The following is a 17,082-nucleotide window of genomic DNA, read 5'->3' as shown; positions in this document are numbered from 1 at the left end:
CACTGCTAGTTTTAAATCTTTCTACAACTAGTTTTAATTCTTTCTTTTCCTTCTCAGTTTGTTAATGCCTTTTGCCCTTCTGGTGTGCTGGCTGCAGGGTATCACAAGGGCATGAACCACCACATCGCTGGTCAGTGGACCAGCTAGGAGAAATGTTTTTAAAGAGTGGGCTACAGGCCAAAACTAGGCTAAGGACCTATGATCAGGCTAAGGGCCAGATCCTGTGACCCTCACGCAGACCCACCTCCTCAGGAAATCAACAGGGCTTGGGTTTCCAGAAGAATTTTGGGCTTTGGTGTTGGACTGCTGTAGTGGGGAGAAAATGCAGGTGCTGAAGTTCAATCTTCCATTTTTAGTGTGGGACTCTGAGTGATGACAGCCCTAACGAGAACCTGACGGAGAGAGTCCTGCAGGATGCGCAGCGCTTGTTCCTGATGAATGATGTCGTGCAGCCAGTGACTGTAGATCCATATGTGACTCAGGACAGCATTCGATTTTCCAAACTGGTAGTTGACATTGTTCAGGGGAAGGATACACTCTACCACGTGATGTATATTGGAACAGGTAAGAGCATCAGGGCTTAAGAAAGTTCCCTCCACTTGCTTGTAGACCTAGCAGCCCTGGGAGCCCAGTCGTGACGTCATTACATAGTTGTCATTCAATATCATTTTGGCACAAAACTGCATGGAAGTTAGTTTGCCTGAGTAAATTAAAAGCAGGATGGAGGACTTGAGGCAGAGTCCCAAGTGAGCAGACCATAAATCTACATTATGTTTAAAAACAACAATAACATTTTTCTCCCTTTTATAAAAACATGTTTCAACTATTCAGGCTAATACATAACAGTAGGGAAAAGCAAAGGTCTCTGAAATGCTCTGTGGTTTCATGCGTGTAAGTTGCCTCTCTGCACTATGACATGCTCATCTCTAAATAAGTAATAATACTACTTAACCTCTAGGCTTGCCCAAGGTTTTAATTATGTCTTTCTTTTCACTTCTGTGTGCCCACTGGTGTATGACTTCCAGTGCTTTCAGGAATGTGCATGCACTGAAATGTAACGCAGATGGGGAAGCTGAGGCAAGTGCTTTTTTGTGGTAGCATAGCAAGCCAGTGGTAGAATTAAGTACATGATTTAGTCTCCTGATTTCTACTGCCATCCTCTAATTAGCAGGACACATTGCCTTTTCTGAAAAGCACAGCTATCTTGGATAAATGAAGGATGCTGAAGAAGGACAAAGTGTTATAAATGGTTGTCTTAGCCCATATTCATTCTAATGATAGAGGTTAAATTAAATAGTTTGATTAATCAGAGCATATGGCCAGCCTCATGGGTATAATGTTGTTATCCTCTATTGCAGAAGCTTTGAGTTTAGAAGAAGATGGATTGCTTCCATAAATGTTAGTTTTATCTCACATCTGAATGCAGAGTCATTGCCTCATTCTCATGTTAACACCTTCCAGGACTGTGTCATCATTTATCTAACTTTTACCACCACTTACTTCAAAAGTGATCATCTTGGATGTGTTCTAGTAACATTCCCACTGTGGGAGCCTCCATGGACATTGATTGTGATGAGAAGATTTTACTTAAATGGAAATAAAACATGGTTCTGCCATTTTGAAATCTTGGTATTTCAAGTGAGGAGTCCCAGCTACAAAGCCTGAGAGAAAGCTGTGATACTTTCTGCCTGGTATTGTCTGTGTAGAAAGGTCCACTGCCATTACCTTACCTCCTTATTTGTGTTTGTTTTCTGGCCCTGGTTAGGGGTGACTGAAGAGTAAGCTCTCCTGGACCTGAGACATTTAAACCAGTCCAATACTTCAGTAGAGATGGCCCTGCCCAGAGGTAGCCCTGAACACAAACCCAGTCCTGAGACAAACCAAGCCCAAACTTGGGCCTCAGTCTTGTTCCACACTTAAGGCCCTCCTAAGTGAAAAAGAAGCTTCGCATGGTAGCCAACCCCGACACTGTAAGTTGCTGAGCTTTGGCACCAATACAGAAGTTGCCAGGATAGAAAGATTAAGCTTCAGGAACAATCAGGGCTGACAGACCTCTTTGGGGTTTTAATGAAAAATGGTGTGGTTGCCCCCTTTTCCCCATCATAAATCTGCTACAGTTTATCAGATCTTTAAATTGTTTAGGTAATAGCACTGTGAACAGAAACATATATATTTCTGTGTATGCACTGCTCATGCCATAACATCCCCTTGTCAAGCTGGCAGGACGGCTTCTTCCCGGAAGAGGATCAATTAGATCCGTGACCCATGCAGTCATTACGGACGCCTCTGAGATTTCCAGCAGGGCCGCTGCATCTGTTGTCATTTGTCATGGCATCAGATCACACCAATCTGCTCCGTAAACCAAAAGAAATACAGACTCGAGGCACCAGAAATGATCCCTGCTATCTCAGGTCACCTTGCTGTATAACTCACTGGTAACGGGACCAGACTCTTGTCTGCCTCAGTGCTCCAACTGGGAAATATTTCCAGGTAGTCACTCTCCAGATGGTTCACGTCCTTCTGGGTTCCCATTAAAATGCATTCACAGGCGGTTTCTGTAATGTCTGAGAACTGCTGAGGATTGTAATGATGTAGCTGGAGCTCTCTACCACAGGCAGTAGGTGACCCAGAAGTAGGTTTAAAGCAGCTGTGTGAAGATGATGTTAATATTTCACTCTTTAGGCAGGTACGAAATTAAGTCAATGCCTCCAAGATTTACTTGTGCCTTGTTTCTTGTTCTATTAGAGTACGGCACCATCTTGAAGGCCCTTTCTACCACTAACAGGAGCCTGAGGAGTTGTTATTTAGAGGAAATGCAGATCCTCCCTGACGGACAACGGGAAGCAATCAAGAGTCTCCAAATCCTGCACAGCGACAGGTCGCTCTTTGTGGGCCTAAATAATGGAGTGCTAAAAATTCCTCTGGAGAGATGCTCCATGTACAGAACAGAAGGGTAAGCAAATTTACAGCTCTGATATATTCCACTTCAGGTTAAAAAGAAAAGCACCAGGGAAACATACTCCAGTCTGATTCGCTTTAGAAGGCTTTTTTTTTTTAATCACCACAAGACAAAAGACATTGTTGAAAGTGCATCTCCTGATAGATACATTCATGTCAGGAGCAATGAGAATGAGCAATGGGTTTTTTTTGTAAATATTAATTAGTCCTCATCAGAAATTAATTGTATGTTTACAAAGGAAGGGCTTGCAATATTTACTACTTTTTTTTTTTTAAACTTGACATTTCAGTGTTGCTTTTATTAATTCCATGTGTTCTGCTGGTGGTTCTTATTGGCAGTACGGCTGCAGGTTTCTGAATCTGAGTTGCAGCCAGCCTATCCTGGCTTATCCGAATGATCACCTCTCAAATGTCTGACGAGGCAGGGCTGGGCTGCGTAGCAACTTGTTACTGCTTTTGAAAACTAATAGCTCATCTCAACTATGTGTGACACCTCTTACACCTGGATAGATTCGGTGCCTTCATTGTACCTTTTAAAGGGAGTAGGAAAAAAGACTTTTTTTAATCGTCAGCCCTGGCTCCAGAGCAGTTTTCCACCCAGAAATGTGTGTACAAGGTTTTTGCATCCAAATGGTATCCCTCTGTTTAAGCAGGTGAAAGAATGTGATACAAACTGATTGACATATATGCTCAAACAATCTCCCTGAATGTGTAGCATGGTCTGCTGCAGGTAATTGCCTGTTTACATCTCTTGAAAATACTCTTCTTTCTCCTCTCTAGCTTTTGCCTTGCTTTCCTTGCTGAGAGTTTTGTCTGAAACTGATGTCCTCTGTGCTAGACAAGAGGAAGGATTTTGTTAGCAACATCTAAACAGATTCCCTCTTTCATGGCCTACTTCAAGAAGTCCCTGTTCTCTCACAAAAAAAATTGGTGTAGAAAATTTCATCATAATTTTATTTTCCGCAAGTAGAGTTTATCTATCAGCTTGTACTAAATTAATGTCTGTCTAAATATAAAAATGCCAGCTCTTTCTATTTTCATTGAACCTCTTCATTATCCCTTTCAGAAAACATAACTTGGCCATTACTGCAAGTTTGACACAGAAATGTTTAATGTGTAAAGGTTTAGTTGCTTATTCAGACAGGCTGACAGAAAAGTGTTTAGTAAGAGAAAGAGAACTACAGCTGGAAAATGCCATCCTGTCCTCAGCCCTTAAAAGCAGAGATTTAAAAAGGTAGAGCATAACAGCTGTCCTCTTCAGTGTCCTGGAGTTTCAGTTTGAGAATATTTATGTGTGTATACATATATATGATCCAATTTCAAGAGAGATGAGTTCTTCCTTTTCTTTCTTTTCCTACTCTTGGGTTCAGCTTTCCGGTAATTTATAGATCGTGTCCCAGTTTCAGCCTGCATAAGTATTTTGTATGACACTTCCATTAAAACTCAAATGGTGGAGGTTTGCTCAACTGCCTGAAAAAGGGGCAAGCAGGGAAAAAGCAGTAGTGGCTGGAGGGCAGACGGGTGGGGGTACCACAGAGGAGCACCATCTATTTGGGACCTGAGGGCCACAGGGCAGTCCCTTGCTAGTATAAACTTATCCCAGCAAAACAAAAACCTGGCTCCAGAGAGATTCACTTGCCTGCTGGTGGCCACAAACCACCTGAGCGTTGTGCATTGTATGGCACCAAGTCCCGGCTGAAATTACTGCGAAGCTTGTGTACCAACGCTGGTTTTTTTCTAAAACAAACTTTCTGGAGGCATTTTTCAGTGAAATAACGAAGCAGTCCAGCTCTTTGGGGGCTGGAGACTCAAACTCTGCCTCCATTGACCAGTTTCAGGATACTTTTAGGCAATTTAAGACAGCCACTGGGCAATACCAAAGTACATGAGATAGGATCTCGTGACAACATGGTGGGTGCATACATTTGGCAGTGTGGGAGATCAGAATTTCCCAAATTCGGGTGCTGACCAGCTAGTGTACTTGGGTACACTGTAATGGATCCTTTGCCCCAGGGCTGAGTCTTGTGGAGGGACTGTGCATTTGAAAAAAAGGAGGAAAAAACCCCAGAAAACTTGGGAAAGCCAAGGAAGACCATTATTTATTTATTTGTTCAAAAGGATGTTTGTGATATTATTATGACTTTTTAAGCTAATTTTTTTTTTTTTGGTAGGAAATTATTCAACTGCAAATTTTTCAGCTTAGCATCCTGGCTATGTAGGTGATAAGTCAACTTGGCCTCCTTTGTATTTATTTCAATACTGAACTGTATCAAGAAGGATATTTTAATTTCCTCCAGTGCATTCCACCTGGCACTTCTCCGGGACTGTGATTTATTGCTTATTGTTGTGCCTGTGTTTAATACAGGACAATATACAGCCACCATGGGAAGAAGGGCTCCCACACGTACAACACCCCTTGCTTACTTTTTGTCTTACTGTGACTTCTTGCTTGGCCTCCCTGAAAAGCTCTGCTTTCAGCAGTTTTTATAATGTAATCGTTTTGATGGGGGATGAGGAAGCTTGGAGGTGATGGAGAATTTGTGCCTCCCAGGCAGGAATACCACAACATTGTTTGTTTTCTTTGGCTCTGCCTTATGTTATCAGGGAATTTTGCAGCGTTTTACACCCTGGGGGCTGATGTGGGTTTGTGATTGCTGACATAAAGCTCTTGCCTTCACCCTGCCTTCTCCCTTCTTCTTGGAACAGACGATCATGTATGGAGAGAAAATTGATCCTAGCATTGATCCCCTCCAGCAGTCCTTGCTGCTGTGCTGCTTTAAAACCTTGGAGCTTGGCACCGAGGCTCAGAAATGGGGCAAAGGAAAAAGCAGCAGCGAAGAGAAGAGGTGGAAAGGGAAAAGGATTTCTGCCATCTCCTTTACTGTTTGTTTATTGACACGGCACCAATTTAATCTCTTAAATGGTGACCAGTAACTCAGCCCCATGTCTTGATATAGTTTGTTGACCCAATATATTTCTAGGTGTCTGAGCAGTGTTTTGTGTGTGCCCACTGACCTGTCTCAATCTGTCTTTTCAGAACAGCCAGTCCTAGCAACAGGAAGACGTCTGTAATGTCAGCTGCCCAAATTTACAGGCTGGACTTAGCTGCAGGGACCTTGCCTTGTGTGTGTATTTTCCTGTTGTGCTTCAGTGCTGCCATTCCCCACTCTCACTGGAGACTATTAGGAAGATGTCCAAGGCAAGCAAAACCTACAGGCCCTTCGAACATGCAGTGTGTTTTGAAGGTTCCTTTGCTGGGTGGTATCTTGGCTGTGCTTGCTGCTGGATTTTGCATGGCTTTAAAGTCTTTGTAACCTCCCTGCAATTTTCAAATGAGCTTGGATTTTTACCTCAAGTCACCCCCAAGCTTTGGGGAGGGATATTTGGAGAGCCAGCACTGCAGCTTTATCACTGACACTACCATATCTCTAGAATGTGTCTGAACAAAATCCTGAATCTGAATTTTAGAGAGGTGAGGACTTCAGATCTGGACCATTATTTTCAGGTGGGGCTTATCTGTAGGGGTAACTCAGTAATGTTTTCAAAGGGTGGGGTGAGATTGTTCATTTTAGGATTTGCAATCAAACAGGCAAGAAAATGAAGCTGGCTGTTACAGAGAACACGTTGTGATCTCTTTGTATTGCCCCTTTGCAGCATCAGGGCCACAGACCTCTGAGCAGACAGAAACCCTGAGGTGGGCCTTGGGGTGATTTTGTAGCCATTTTTTAATTACACATTCAAATGAGGAAAAGAAAATGTGTTTGGGAATGAGACCAGAGGATCTCTTGAATACCCACCTTTTTTGCTCTCCCTGTCCTGAGCAGTTTATTTTAATGCACTTTATTGATATTGATATTCATTCTTTCCTCTCCTTCCCTCCAGTTTTCTGCCTAAAATTTGCAGTTTGCATGATGCAGGTTGCAATTTTAGGATGTACAGTGTGGCTCTGAGAAGAGTTTGGCTTGCCTGTCCTCTCCTTTTTGGGCTGTGCTCACGTGTGGGTATCCCATCAGGTTGTGTGAGTGCCTCAGGTCAACCTCATGCCACTGGAGATACTCCTCCTTCCCAGGCTGTGTGGAGAGCCAGATCCTCTTGCATGCAGCTATGACACCCTCTCATTTGAACTCTGCCTGCTTTTTTGACCCAGTTGCAGGGAGTTTACTGTTGACTGATGCTGAGCTCTTGCCCTCCTACTTGGCCTAAATTCTGCTGTACATCCCCTCGAGCCATAGTGCTTAATGCAAAGCTAGCAGAAATGACTCAGCTGACAAGTACTCTTATTTGCTGACTTGAGATCTATGTGAGAACACAACTCACCTCTAAATAGCTCTGGGCCAGTGATCAGACAACTAAGTACATATAGGTGAGTAACTCCTGAAATGGCTTCAGGGAGATTTCAGAAGAAAAGGGTCAGCAGCTGCAGTACAGAAGGAGAGTTTTCTGCCCTCTTTCCCTCTCCAACGTGCAAAACTGGAGGTCCAAGCACAGTCCCTGTACCATGTCCACACTATGCTTTAAGGGAGTTGAGGTATCACATGGAGGATTGCTTTGGTGATTATTGTTATTTCCTTCTTTTTTTTTTCACTCCTTATATGGTGCAAAATCCTCTGTAACAAAGGAATGAAGCACTTGAATTTAGGATCCAAAACCAGAATTACAGGATTACCAGATTACAGGAGTGAAACTGTTAGGGAACTTAACTGGAGGAATAATACAGCCTGGGAAGAGATCTAAAATTCCCAGTTTTGGAGAAAGAGTGAGTTGAATATGGGCTGGAAATCCTCTGACCTCTTCATCAGAATGACGATAGTTCCTCGAAGGACAAACAAGGAACTATTGTTGGGTAAAAAGCATGGGAGAGAAAATGTTAAAAGAGGTAGGGGAGGGAACAAGCAGAGACTGTTGTTCAGTGGAGCCCAGCATCCAGCAGATCGCTGAGGCGATGTTGATGGCCAGATTGTTCATCAAAGACCTTGAAAATCCAGCCTCTTCTTCTGAGCTGAGGCTGTTGAAAATCTGGCCCAGATTTTGTTTTGAAAATCTTCTCCCTGAGAGTTTTAAAAAATACCCAGCACATTAAACAGACTTTTAAAAATAGAGGCAAAAGGAAAGGTAGCAGCCTACAAAAATGTTGTGATAAAGCTTAATCATCAATTTCCATCTGCTGTGGCTGATACAGCCTCTCCAAAATTAAGGGAATTAGCTAATTATTGTACCACCAATAATGCTGAAAGCTTTGGAAGACTTCATAGGCAGAAAGGAGAGTGCTCAGCCCAATGTTTTATCATCTACAATATCCAATAATACATCAGAATAAATCACTAAACATCTGGTTTGGCATTCTGGTTGCATTTAAGTAAAGAGCGAGACTCGCACTGACAGAGAATGAAGACATCAAGCAGAACCATGATCACTAAAGCTCTTGGAAAGAATGAAGTTTGGTACATGAAATGGATCTGTGTTCTTTAAACAGAAGAACAAAATTATACCATTTTCTCTATCCTGAAAACACATTTGCATCTGCTGTAGCAGGCAATTACTCCCATTTTCTTTAATGTAGCTGCTTATGTATGTAAAGTTAAGTACATCCATACTATTTGCGGGATGTAGGCCTTTAAGATTCGAGGGGATGGTACCGGTCTAAGAAACCTGGATTTCAAGACAGCAGTTGAAGAGCTTCATTTGAACGGTCTGGGAAAGCGATGTGGCCATGTGTGGCTAGAATTGGGAAAAAAAAGGCGGCAAGGGTAAGCGGTAATGTAGTGAGCAGGGGCATGTTTCCAGTAAGATGCCAGAGAGATTGGTTTTCAGTTTCATCTTATTTGTCATTATCTTTAATGGCATGGAAGAAAGAAAATAGTATACTTTGTAGATGGCATTTAAGTATGAAGGAATCACAAATAACAGTGAGGAGAGAAATGCAATGTGGGGCCAGGAGGGAAACTAGCAAGAGGCTGAGTGTGAGGAATAAGCCTGTGCTGGGATCGCTGGTATTCGTGTCACTGAAAAAGAGAGGACACAGGATGAAAGAGTGGAAAGGGATTCTGCTCCAAACCTGATGAATTATTACAGTTTTTCCCATTTCTATTAAATTCTCAAACCAATGACATGTTTTACATTAATATTAAGCTACCTGTACACTTTTCGACTCCCACTTTCAGCTCCAAACTATGTAAATGGCCCCAAGTGAATGGTACTTTAGCAGTAGCCAGAGTCTGGGGTTATACAACTGCTGAAACAGATGAAGGTCACTTCAGAAAAAGCTAAACAAAATCAGCTAATTTCAGGGATCACTGCCTTTTGTCTCCTTACTGTCATGACTAGGTTGCCAATTTGTTTTGGGGGGCTTTGGATTTGCAAGGACGGAGGAAAATTGGGGAGGTTGAACATGCTGACGGCTTCTGTTTGCTCCTTATTTTTAAAGCATACTGCTAACGTGACTTAGCTTGCAAGATGGGGAATGATCTAGCGTATGGATCCTTTTGCCTCTAGCAGGCTGGCTTTAGGCCAATTCAGATCAATGATCTCTAAAAGTCATTACCATCCAATGCCTGCTAGGTGGGCTACGTGAAATTAGTTTCAACACAGTGGCAACTGACAGGAAAGCAGGTAGTTTTCTTGGAATATGTAATGTTAGGATAACATTGATGCTGTTGTTATACAAACAAGATTAATAACTAAAGCTACCAGCAAGCCCCAGGGCAGATATCCATTGCATTTGTCAATTCTTGCTGTTTGCTACTATTATGTCATAAGATTTGTATTCTAGGCCATGGTCGTATTCAGCAACATGACTCCTGATGCAAAGAGTCTACAGCCTTACTGCTGCCAGGGCTGGTTTGCTTCATGTCTCAAGCTTCCAGGTGGCGTTTGCAGTGTAAAACATGAATGTGTCCAATGTTAATACTGAATAAATATATTGCTACAGACGGGTCATTAACTTTTTATTAGGAGATGTGCTGTTTTACCTGTTTGGGGAGGAGGAAATATCTGAGGCCAGAGCAAATTTGTTATTGTTGGTTTAAGTTTAAAATTTAAGCACGTGTAAGTACATAAAATATGTATAGGTTGTAGGAAAACATAATATTGTACTGTCTGGTGTCTTTTACGTGTCAAAATACCTAAGTACTGTAGATCTATGGCAACACTCCAGTCTGCAAAGGGGTCGGGCTGGATTTCAAGAATATCCATTTACTTAAGTGATGTTGTCTCCTGTTAAAAAGTGGAATGGACATTGTTTGATGGTGTTTTTATAACCACATGAGAAAAAGCAATGGAGAACATGTTGGCAGGACCATTTTGCCCCTTATGCAGTGTTAAAATAGCTCTGCATTGGACAAGAGATGTGTTAGATCCTCAGGGTGTAGTAGGTGATCTAATATTTATTTGCCTTTTTCAACATACATTAATCTACAAAGGCTCTGTCTAGTTGAATCTACATCTTGTTGAGCAGAAAGTAATTACCCAGAGCTTAACAAAATCCAACTTTCACAAAGGAGCTGCTTGAATATGGATTACTTTGTGCAGCCTAGGTGACAACTGTAGACTGTTTTCAGGTTTCTTTATCATCACTCACATTTCTAAGTTTTCTGCTTTTGCAGTTTTCTTCCCCTTCTGAAGTTCCCATTTTAGTATAATTTGTGTTCTTAAATCGTCAGCATCTTGCAGAGGCTACATAAAGCACCTGTGTTTGTATCCCTTGCAATGGATTTGCTCTTGCCTAAACCACCCTTTTTTCCTGTATCCACCTTTGGCACCAGACTACAGGAATTTGCCATGCTCACACAGAAGCCTCAGATCTGCAACCACAGAGCAGAAACGCAGGAGCAAAGCCCATCTTAATCTGACAGCTGCCTCCAGACACTGACTGACCCAGGGCAGGGACAGGGAATAACACTTGAGTGCACTTATTTCCCCAAGCTGCCTTTCCAAAAGGATGTCTAGTCCCCTCTGCCTCTTTCCATATGGCAGCCCTGGGCGGCATGTTTTCTTAAGGCTCAAAAGCCTGCCGAGGCTAGGAAATAGTTGTGCTTCACAATCCAGACAAACATGCCCTGCATTCAGGAATTCCTTCTGGCTATTCCTTTCATTAGGACTTTAATAGTATCCGAGTTTTCTTGTGGGTGACTGATCCCATCACTGGCAGTCAGAGGCCCTCTGTACTTTTGTTTCTATTAGAGGTCAGTTTTGTTTGGCAGAGTGACAAGAGTTTCTAATAGTGTTTGTGGAGGAACACTTATTCATTTTTTTTAATAACCTGCTTTACTGATGTAAACATAAATCCAGATTTAATCAGAAATTTTCTCAGGATGGCATTAATCTTCTTATTTGAATAAATGCAATGTTGTTTTATTTCATGGCTTTAAAAATAAAAATAAACACCTATCCAATAAAGAAGTCACTGTTGCTAAATGATGGAATAGGATGTCAGAAAGTAAGAAATGGAATCGTTTGTAGATTGTGCAAGGCCATAATCTATAAACCACAATTGATTAAAAGTGATATTGAAACTGGTAGGGCAGGAGGTGGAAACTAGCAAGCCAAGGTCCCTGATGTAGAAAGGAAAATGAGGTGAAACTGCCTCTGAAAATCCTCTATCTGTGACTGCTTCCTTCAAACAAGTTACAGGTGTTTGGCTCATAAAGGGACTTCAGTTTTAGAGGTCATTTTACACTATGGCTTTAATTTATACATTCAAAACAAATCATGTGCAGAGCAGCAATCATCAATGCTAAGCATGTGTGGGTGATAAATTACACACGCACACAACACATGCATCTTTACGCTTCTCTGCCTCTGCATCCAATATCAAATGCCAAAATACCAAACCTTGTCTATCCAGACTAACATCGACTGTAGCCCTCACAGTGGTGGTACCTGTGAGCTGTAGTATGGTCTTCCCAAGTGGTGCCCTGCTCCACAAACAGCCCCGTGAATTGCTTATGAAGTACGTGGCTACTCATCTTGAGGAAAGGGCAGTAGGATCTGGCACGGAATATGTTGTATTCACCAGCTGAGAAATGAATCTGCTACTTGACCAGTGTCTGACTAAAGCAGCTCAGTTCCACTTGGCTTCTCTTCTCAGTGGGGAAAGATAATGGATTTGTACAGATCACTAACTCATCTCTGCAGTTTGAATTTTTAAAGATATCAAAAATTGAGGGATTGTTTGAAGGTTTGGTGCTTTTTTTCCCCCCTTTCTAATCTTATTTTCTTAAGCCACGAACATCCTTTTGATTCTTATTCTTCTCTTTTCATGCCGTGTGGCTTTAGGGAAGACAGAAGTCTGCTGTTCCTTGCACGGGCTATTGAGGTTGTCAGTAATTATGACTTGGTTGGCTGGAAGCTAATATGATTATTTGTTTAGTTCATCCCCTCCGCAGGTTGATAGCAATGGGACAGTACGCTAACCTTGTCAGGAAATTCCTGTCTGCCAAACACAGCCTCATGCTTGCAACTAACAGACACAGCTAAAACCCCCTTACTGCTTGCAAAGGGCTGTTCCCTCAGAGTTAACTGCTCGAAGAGTGCAACAAACCAGTGTGAAATTCTGAGGTCTTATTCCCCAAAAGAGCAAGGTGGTGAACTCCTGTGCTGCCCATGCTTCTGCGGTAGTGCGCACAGACGAGCATTGCTCAGTGCCTTGCAGGATCAGGCTTACAAATGTCCCTGCTGCACCAGTTGATAGCAACACTATCTCTGTGCCTCTGATGAACTACGCGGTGATGCCCGTGGGGGTTCAAAGGCCTAGGTACTATGATAGTTATCGTGTCTGCTGAACGTGATATTCTCTGCAGGTTCCAAACTCATCAGCAAAAATGCAGAACCCTCTCCTGGCGAAGTGGCAGGGGTTTGTCAGAAAACACAGTTTGGGAAGGGAACTTCTCGGTCTTTGAGTCTAGAGCCTTGCCTCTGCAGATCATCATATCCTGCCATTCCATTCCTATTTGCTTTTAGTCATCAAAAAGGAGTGAGAAAGAGGTAAATGAACTGAGAGGGAATGAAAACTGGGAGAGCAAGCATGTCCTGGCAGATGAGAGGAGCAGAGTCCTTCAGTGTGAATGCTCTGGATGACAGTTTTGTGTCTTTTGGTACAAAATGGCATTTTTGTGTGTCTTCTGTCTGGTAGTAAGAATGGGAAGAAGCTCTGGTAATTCTTTCTTTCCTTTGGTCTGTCAAAGCCTAATCTCTGGGGTCTAGTTCTATTGATTTGATGATCCATTTATTACACAGTGTAAAGTTTTAACTCTCGGGGACAAAATACCAAGAGATGAAGTTATCTAGACCCAGAGCAAATTAAAGTGGGAATGAAAAACTTTTGAACTACAGACATTTAAGCTTTAATGAAGATTCTGAAAGAAGATGTCATTCATGCTATTACTTAAAAGGAGATCTTGGGCAGGACCAGCATCTTGGAAGCAGAAGCCTTTTTACAGCCCATGCTATTAGCGAAGGCTCAGCACCACCAGGCTTCAAAGACCCCATAAAAACTCTTTTGAGTCATAGGTAAGCGTTTCCATTGACTTCAGTGGGCTGTGGATAGTGCCCCACTTGCAGTCTCTTAATCCTTTGTGTTATCCCAGATCACTGCTGTAGAAATGATTGCGACAGCCAACAACGAGGCTTACAGCTCCCAAACAGCAGGCAGCAGGTGAGCTCTTATGAGTAAGAACTTATTTTCATGCAAATGTCCTTGGTAAGTGAGAATAAGGAACGGAGAAAAAAATACCTTGAATAGGAGATACAAATGGAATTGTTTTTCAATTGAGCATTTTCAGCATATGCCTTTATGCCTCAGAAAAGACATTTATTGCAAGCCAATGAATTAAAGTGAATCGCTATTGATAGTAATGCCCTGTCATAATAAATCCAGCCTCTTAGATATCCATCAAGAGGTATTCTCCCAAGTCCTTACTGAATGCACTACGTTTAGTAAATGGCCAGAGGGGAACTGAGGGCACAGACCATGTGGTATCACCACCATCTTACTTCCACAAGCATCCTGCTTTGTGGGATTTCATTAACTAAGCCATTAGTGTTAATATAGCCAGTGTTAACCTGCTATGCTCGAGTAGTCTTCTGGGATAATGGGTTTCCTCTACCTGTGTGAATTATGATGGGAGATGATAGTGTGTCGTTAGTTCCTTGAGGCATTCCCAGCCACTGAGACCTAAGGGTGGTGTTCCCTGCATGTGTGGTATGAAATCTGGCCCCACTCAACCAGTGGCAGAAGTCCCATTGCCTTTGAAACATCAGGATTTCATTATGACATGTAAACTCCTTTGATTCTCATTTCAGAGTATTTACATACTGCCCTGTGAGACTTCAGGTCCCCTGGCCTGTGTGGGACTTTTCAGTGGTATCGTAACACAAGAGGGTATTTACATGCAAACATTTCAATTTATTTTGTGTTCTGAGCACAGAAATGCTGCCATATCTTTACATTTTCCACACCGTGGTGCCTGATCTACTAAGAATGACAGCATATTTCTGAAGCATTTTGATCTGTGCATGCATGTGTGCATACATATATTTGTCTTTTGGTGTGTGTTTGCTGGTGTCGTTTTATCTTTTAATGACATAAACAGGGATATATATTCTAAAGATATTGTAAGGTTATAAATTAGGGTGGATTTTGAACTGTTCACTTAAAGTATTTGCCAGAAATGTTGTTCTCTTGCAGTAATGCACATTGTAATGCTTTTCCTGCTTACAAAAGGAAAAAAAATGGAGCAAATTGTGTGTAAGTAAATACATTCCTCCTCACCCTTAAGTGTATTGCTGTCAGCTGATATAATAGGTTTCTCACCAGACTTGAAGCAGATGAGTGGGCTCTGAATCCTGAAGGGAGGCAGACAGCATAGCTATTTTGTTTTTAGATTTCAAATCGTTTTGAGGGCCTGCCGTCAGACGAGGAGAAGTCCGAGGCTTTGATGGTTGTTAAATTACCGAGTGTGCGTTTTGACAACCCAGCGGAGCCTGGGCTGGGTAGGAATTCATTCCGCCCAGGATGCAGAGCACAGAGACAGCACAGCGCGGGACGGCCGTAGCTCCCCACCAACAAGCACCTGCACCAGGCCTTTCCCGGTGCCCAGCACCGTGGCTTTCTGGCGGCTCTGCAGCTCGGTTCCTGATGGCCTCTCAGCTGGGGGTCAGCGGCGGCGGCAGGGGACCGCAAGCTGTGATTCATTGAGTGCACTGTTAGGGATCTGTAGCTCGCCAGTCTCGGCAAAGAGCAGCACATTAGCTACATGACATACATTATGATAGTGCCAGCAAAGTGGTCAGTGCTTAACCAGGATACATTGCAGACCGCAGAGTGGCTGAGGGCTGCAGCACAGAACATATGGAGATTATTTTCTGAATTTATGCAGCACATGTTTTCCTATAAATTAAATTCAGAGAAAATGTGTATCATAATAGGGTGATGCTCACAACAGCCTTCCCTGTTATGAATTACAATGACCTCTCTCAGCTCGCTGCGTGCCCAGCAAAATGGCTTCATGCAGTTCGAAACAATAGCATGTTCGTGGTGTCAGGGTCTGAAAGACTGACCAAAAGCTCTGTAACAAAAAAGCAGGGGCTTTTTTCATTCTCCCCCATTGCTTCTCTTATTCTTACTCTTCTCTCTAGAAACTGCCCAGTTTTGTCCTGAAGTGCCAAGTTGCCGAGAGGTTGGGCAGATGCCCCGGTGTCTGCTCCGTAATTAACTGGGTGCTGCCCTTGCTGAGGGGCTGCCGGCCGGCAAAGGCAGCTCTGGACATGGAGGCAGCCCTACTTCATGGGTGAGGGCAGTGTGGGTTGCCAAAACACCAGGACGGGGGTCCTGGGCCAGAATAATGAGCAAAGCAGCACGTGTCCCTTCTGTGTCCTTGGACTGAGGATCCTGAGTCTTTTCTAGGGAAATATTTGATGTTCTGTTGCCTGGGGCTGGGACAAAATCATCTTTCCCTTTTCCTTGGATGTGCTGAAGCAGCTGAAGGAAAAATGTAGTAGAGACAGTCATTGTAACTACCTTCCTAAAGCATGAAAGGTAAAGTTATGTTCCTTACAACTCTGTGTGTGAAATCTTTAGCAGAGGAAATGTAGGAGCTGCCATGTAGGAGCAAACTGGAAACTCAAAGTATATACATGTGTGTGTGTGTGTGTGTGTGTGTGTGTATGTGTATATATAAAGCAATGGGTACCAGACAGCAGAACAATCTAGGCTTTGCTTTGGGGCAAATAGCCGCGGAGTCAGTGCAGACTGATAGAGTGTTTTCAGCTGGGCTTAAGGGACTTGCTTTTTCATTTGTGGCTGATTACAGGCTAATAGGATTTCAAAGATTTCTGGGAGGGAACAGTTCACATCTCATTGCATTTGATTTTTTTTTTTTTTACTGTTTCATTTATCATACTGATACCTACCCTTAGAATAAATTTTATTACTCTCCTGTTTAGCTTCTTGAACTGAATTTTTCCCCTTGGTCCCTTGCTGCTGCCTAATTGGCAGTTTTGAAATCATTTGGGACTTTTGGAAAGATCCAGAATGGGTCATTGGAATAAAAAATAATGTTGCGAATCTTTTTAGGTTTAGTCTTCTCCGTCTCTCACTAATACATGCATGATTGTGGCTTGTACTGTTATGTTTTCTTAATGAAAATTAACAATTTGAAAGCAACTCATGGGAACAACCAATACAGCTGAATTTTATTGGTACAGACTAATTCTGTGACTGACCTTCTCTGTTTAGTGGCGGTAGTAACCCTAGTTATTTTTCTTTAGCAACTCACATGTTGGGAACACACACTTAGCCTGTAAATATGGATTCAGGAGGAAAATGAATACGGCAGTGTTCAAAGCAGCCAAAAGCTTAGAAATAATGTTCTGCTGTGACTTTTCCAAACTGACATCTTGATGTTGGGATTATAAATGAAACCATTGTTCCAGCAAAGACCAAGACTAATAGAAAGCCTTTATTACTGGTCCATTGGCTAATTCTGCTTGTCTAACCCCTTTGGATGGACACAGTGTCAGAAAACATACTCACAGAGGTTGCTTTGTGTGAGTTTTGGCCTGCTGAGTGATTACATGGGGGCACAAAGACATCTCAATGACAAGTGTTCTTTGACTAAAATTTGTAAA

General features: G+C 42.5%; 1 protein-coding gene across 1 annotated transcript in view; it reads left to right on the top strand.

Moving 5' to 3' along the window:
- Positions 1-356: 356 nt before the first annotated feature.
- The window catches only part of SEMA5B (sema domain, seven thrombospondin repeats (type 1 and type 1-like), transmembrane domain (TM) and short cytoplasmic domain, (semaphorin) 5B), a gene marked incomplete at both ends in the record, with an annotated part of 38,223 nt that continues 21,497 nt past the window's right edge, over positions 357-17,082 (top strand). Inside the window, 2 exons of the mRNA XM_009694781.1 lie at positions 357-564; positions 2,746-2,953. Of these exons, the coding sequence (XP_009693083.1) occupies positions 357-564; positions 2,746-2,953 (416 nt within the window). The remainder of the gene's footprint in view (positions 565-2,745; positions 2,954-17,082) is intronic.

This window comes from Cariama cristata, unplaced genomic scaffold, assembly GCF_000690535.1.
Source record: "Cariama cristata isolate BGI_N322 unplaced genomic scaffold, ASM69053v1 scaffold23982, whole genome shotgun sequence".
NCBI lineage: Eukaryota > Metazoa > Chordata > Aves > Cariamiformes > Cariamidae > Cariama > Cariama cristata.
The sequence above is the reverse complement of the archived record's forward strand: the minus strand, read 5'-3'. Positions and strand labels throughout refer to the sequence as shown.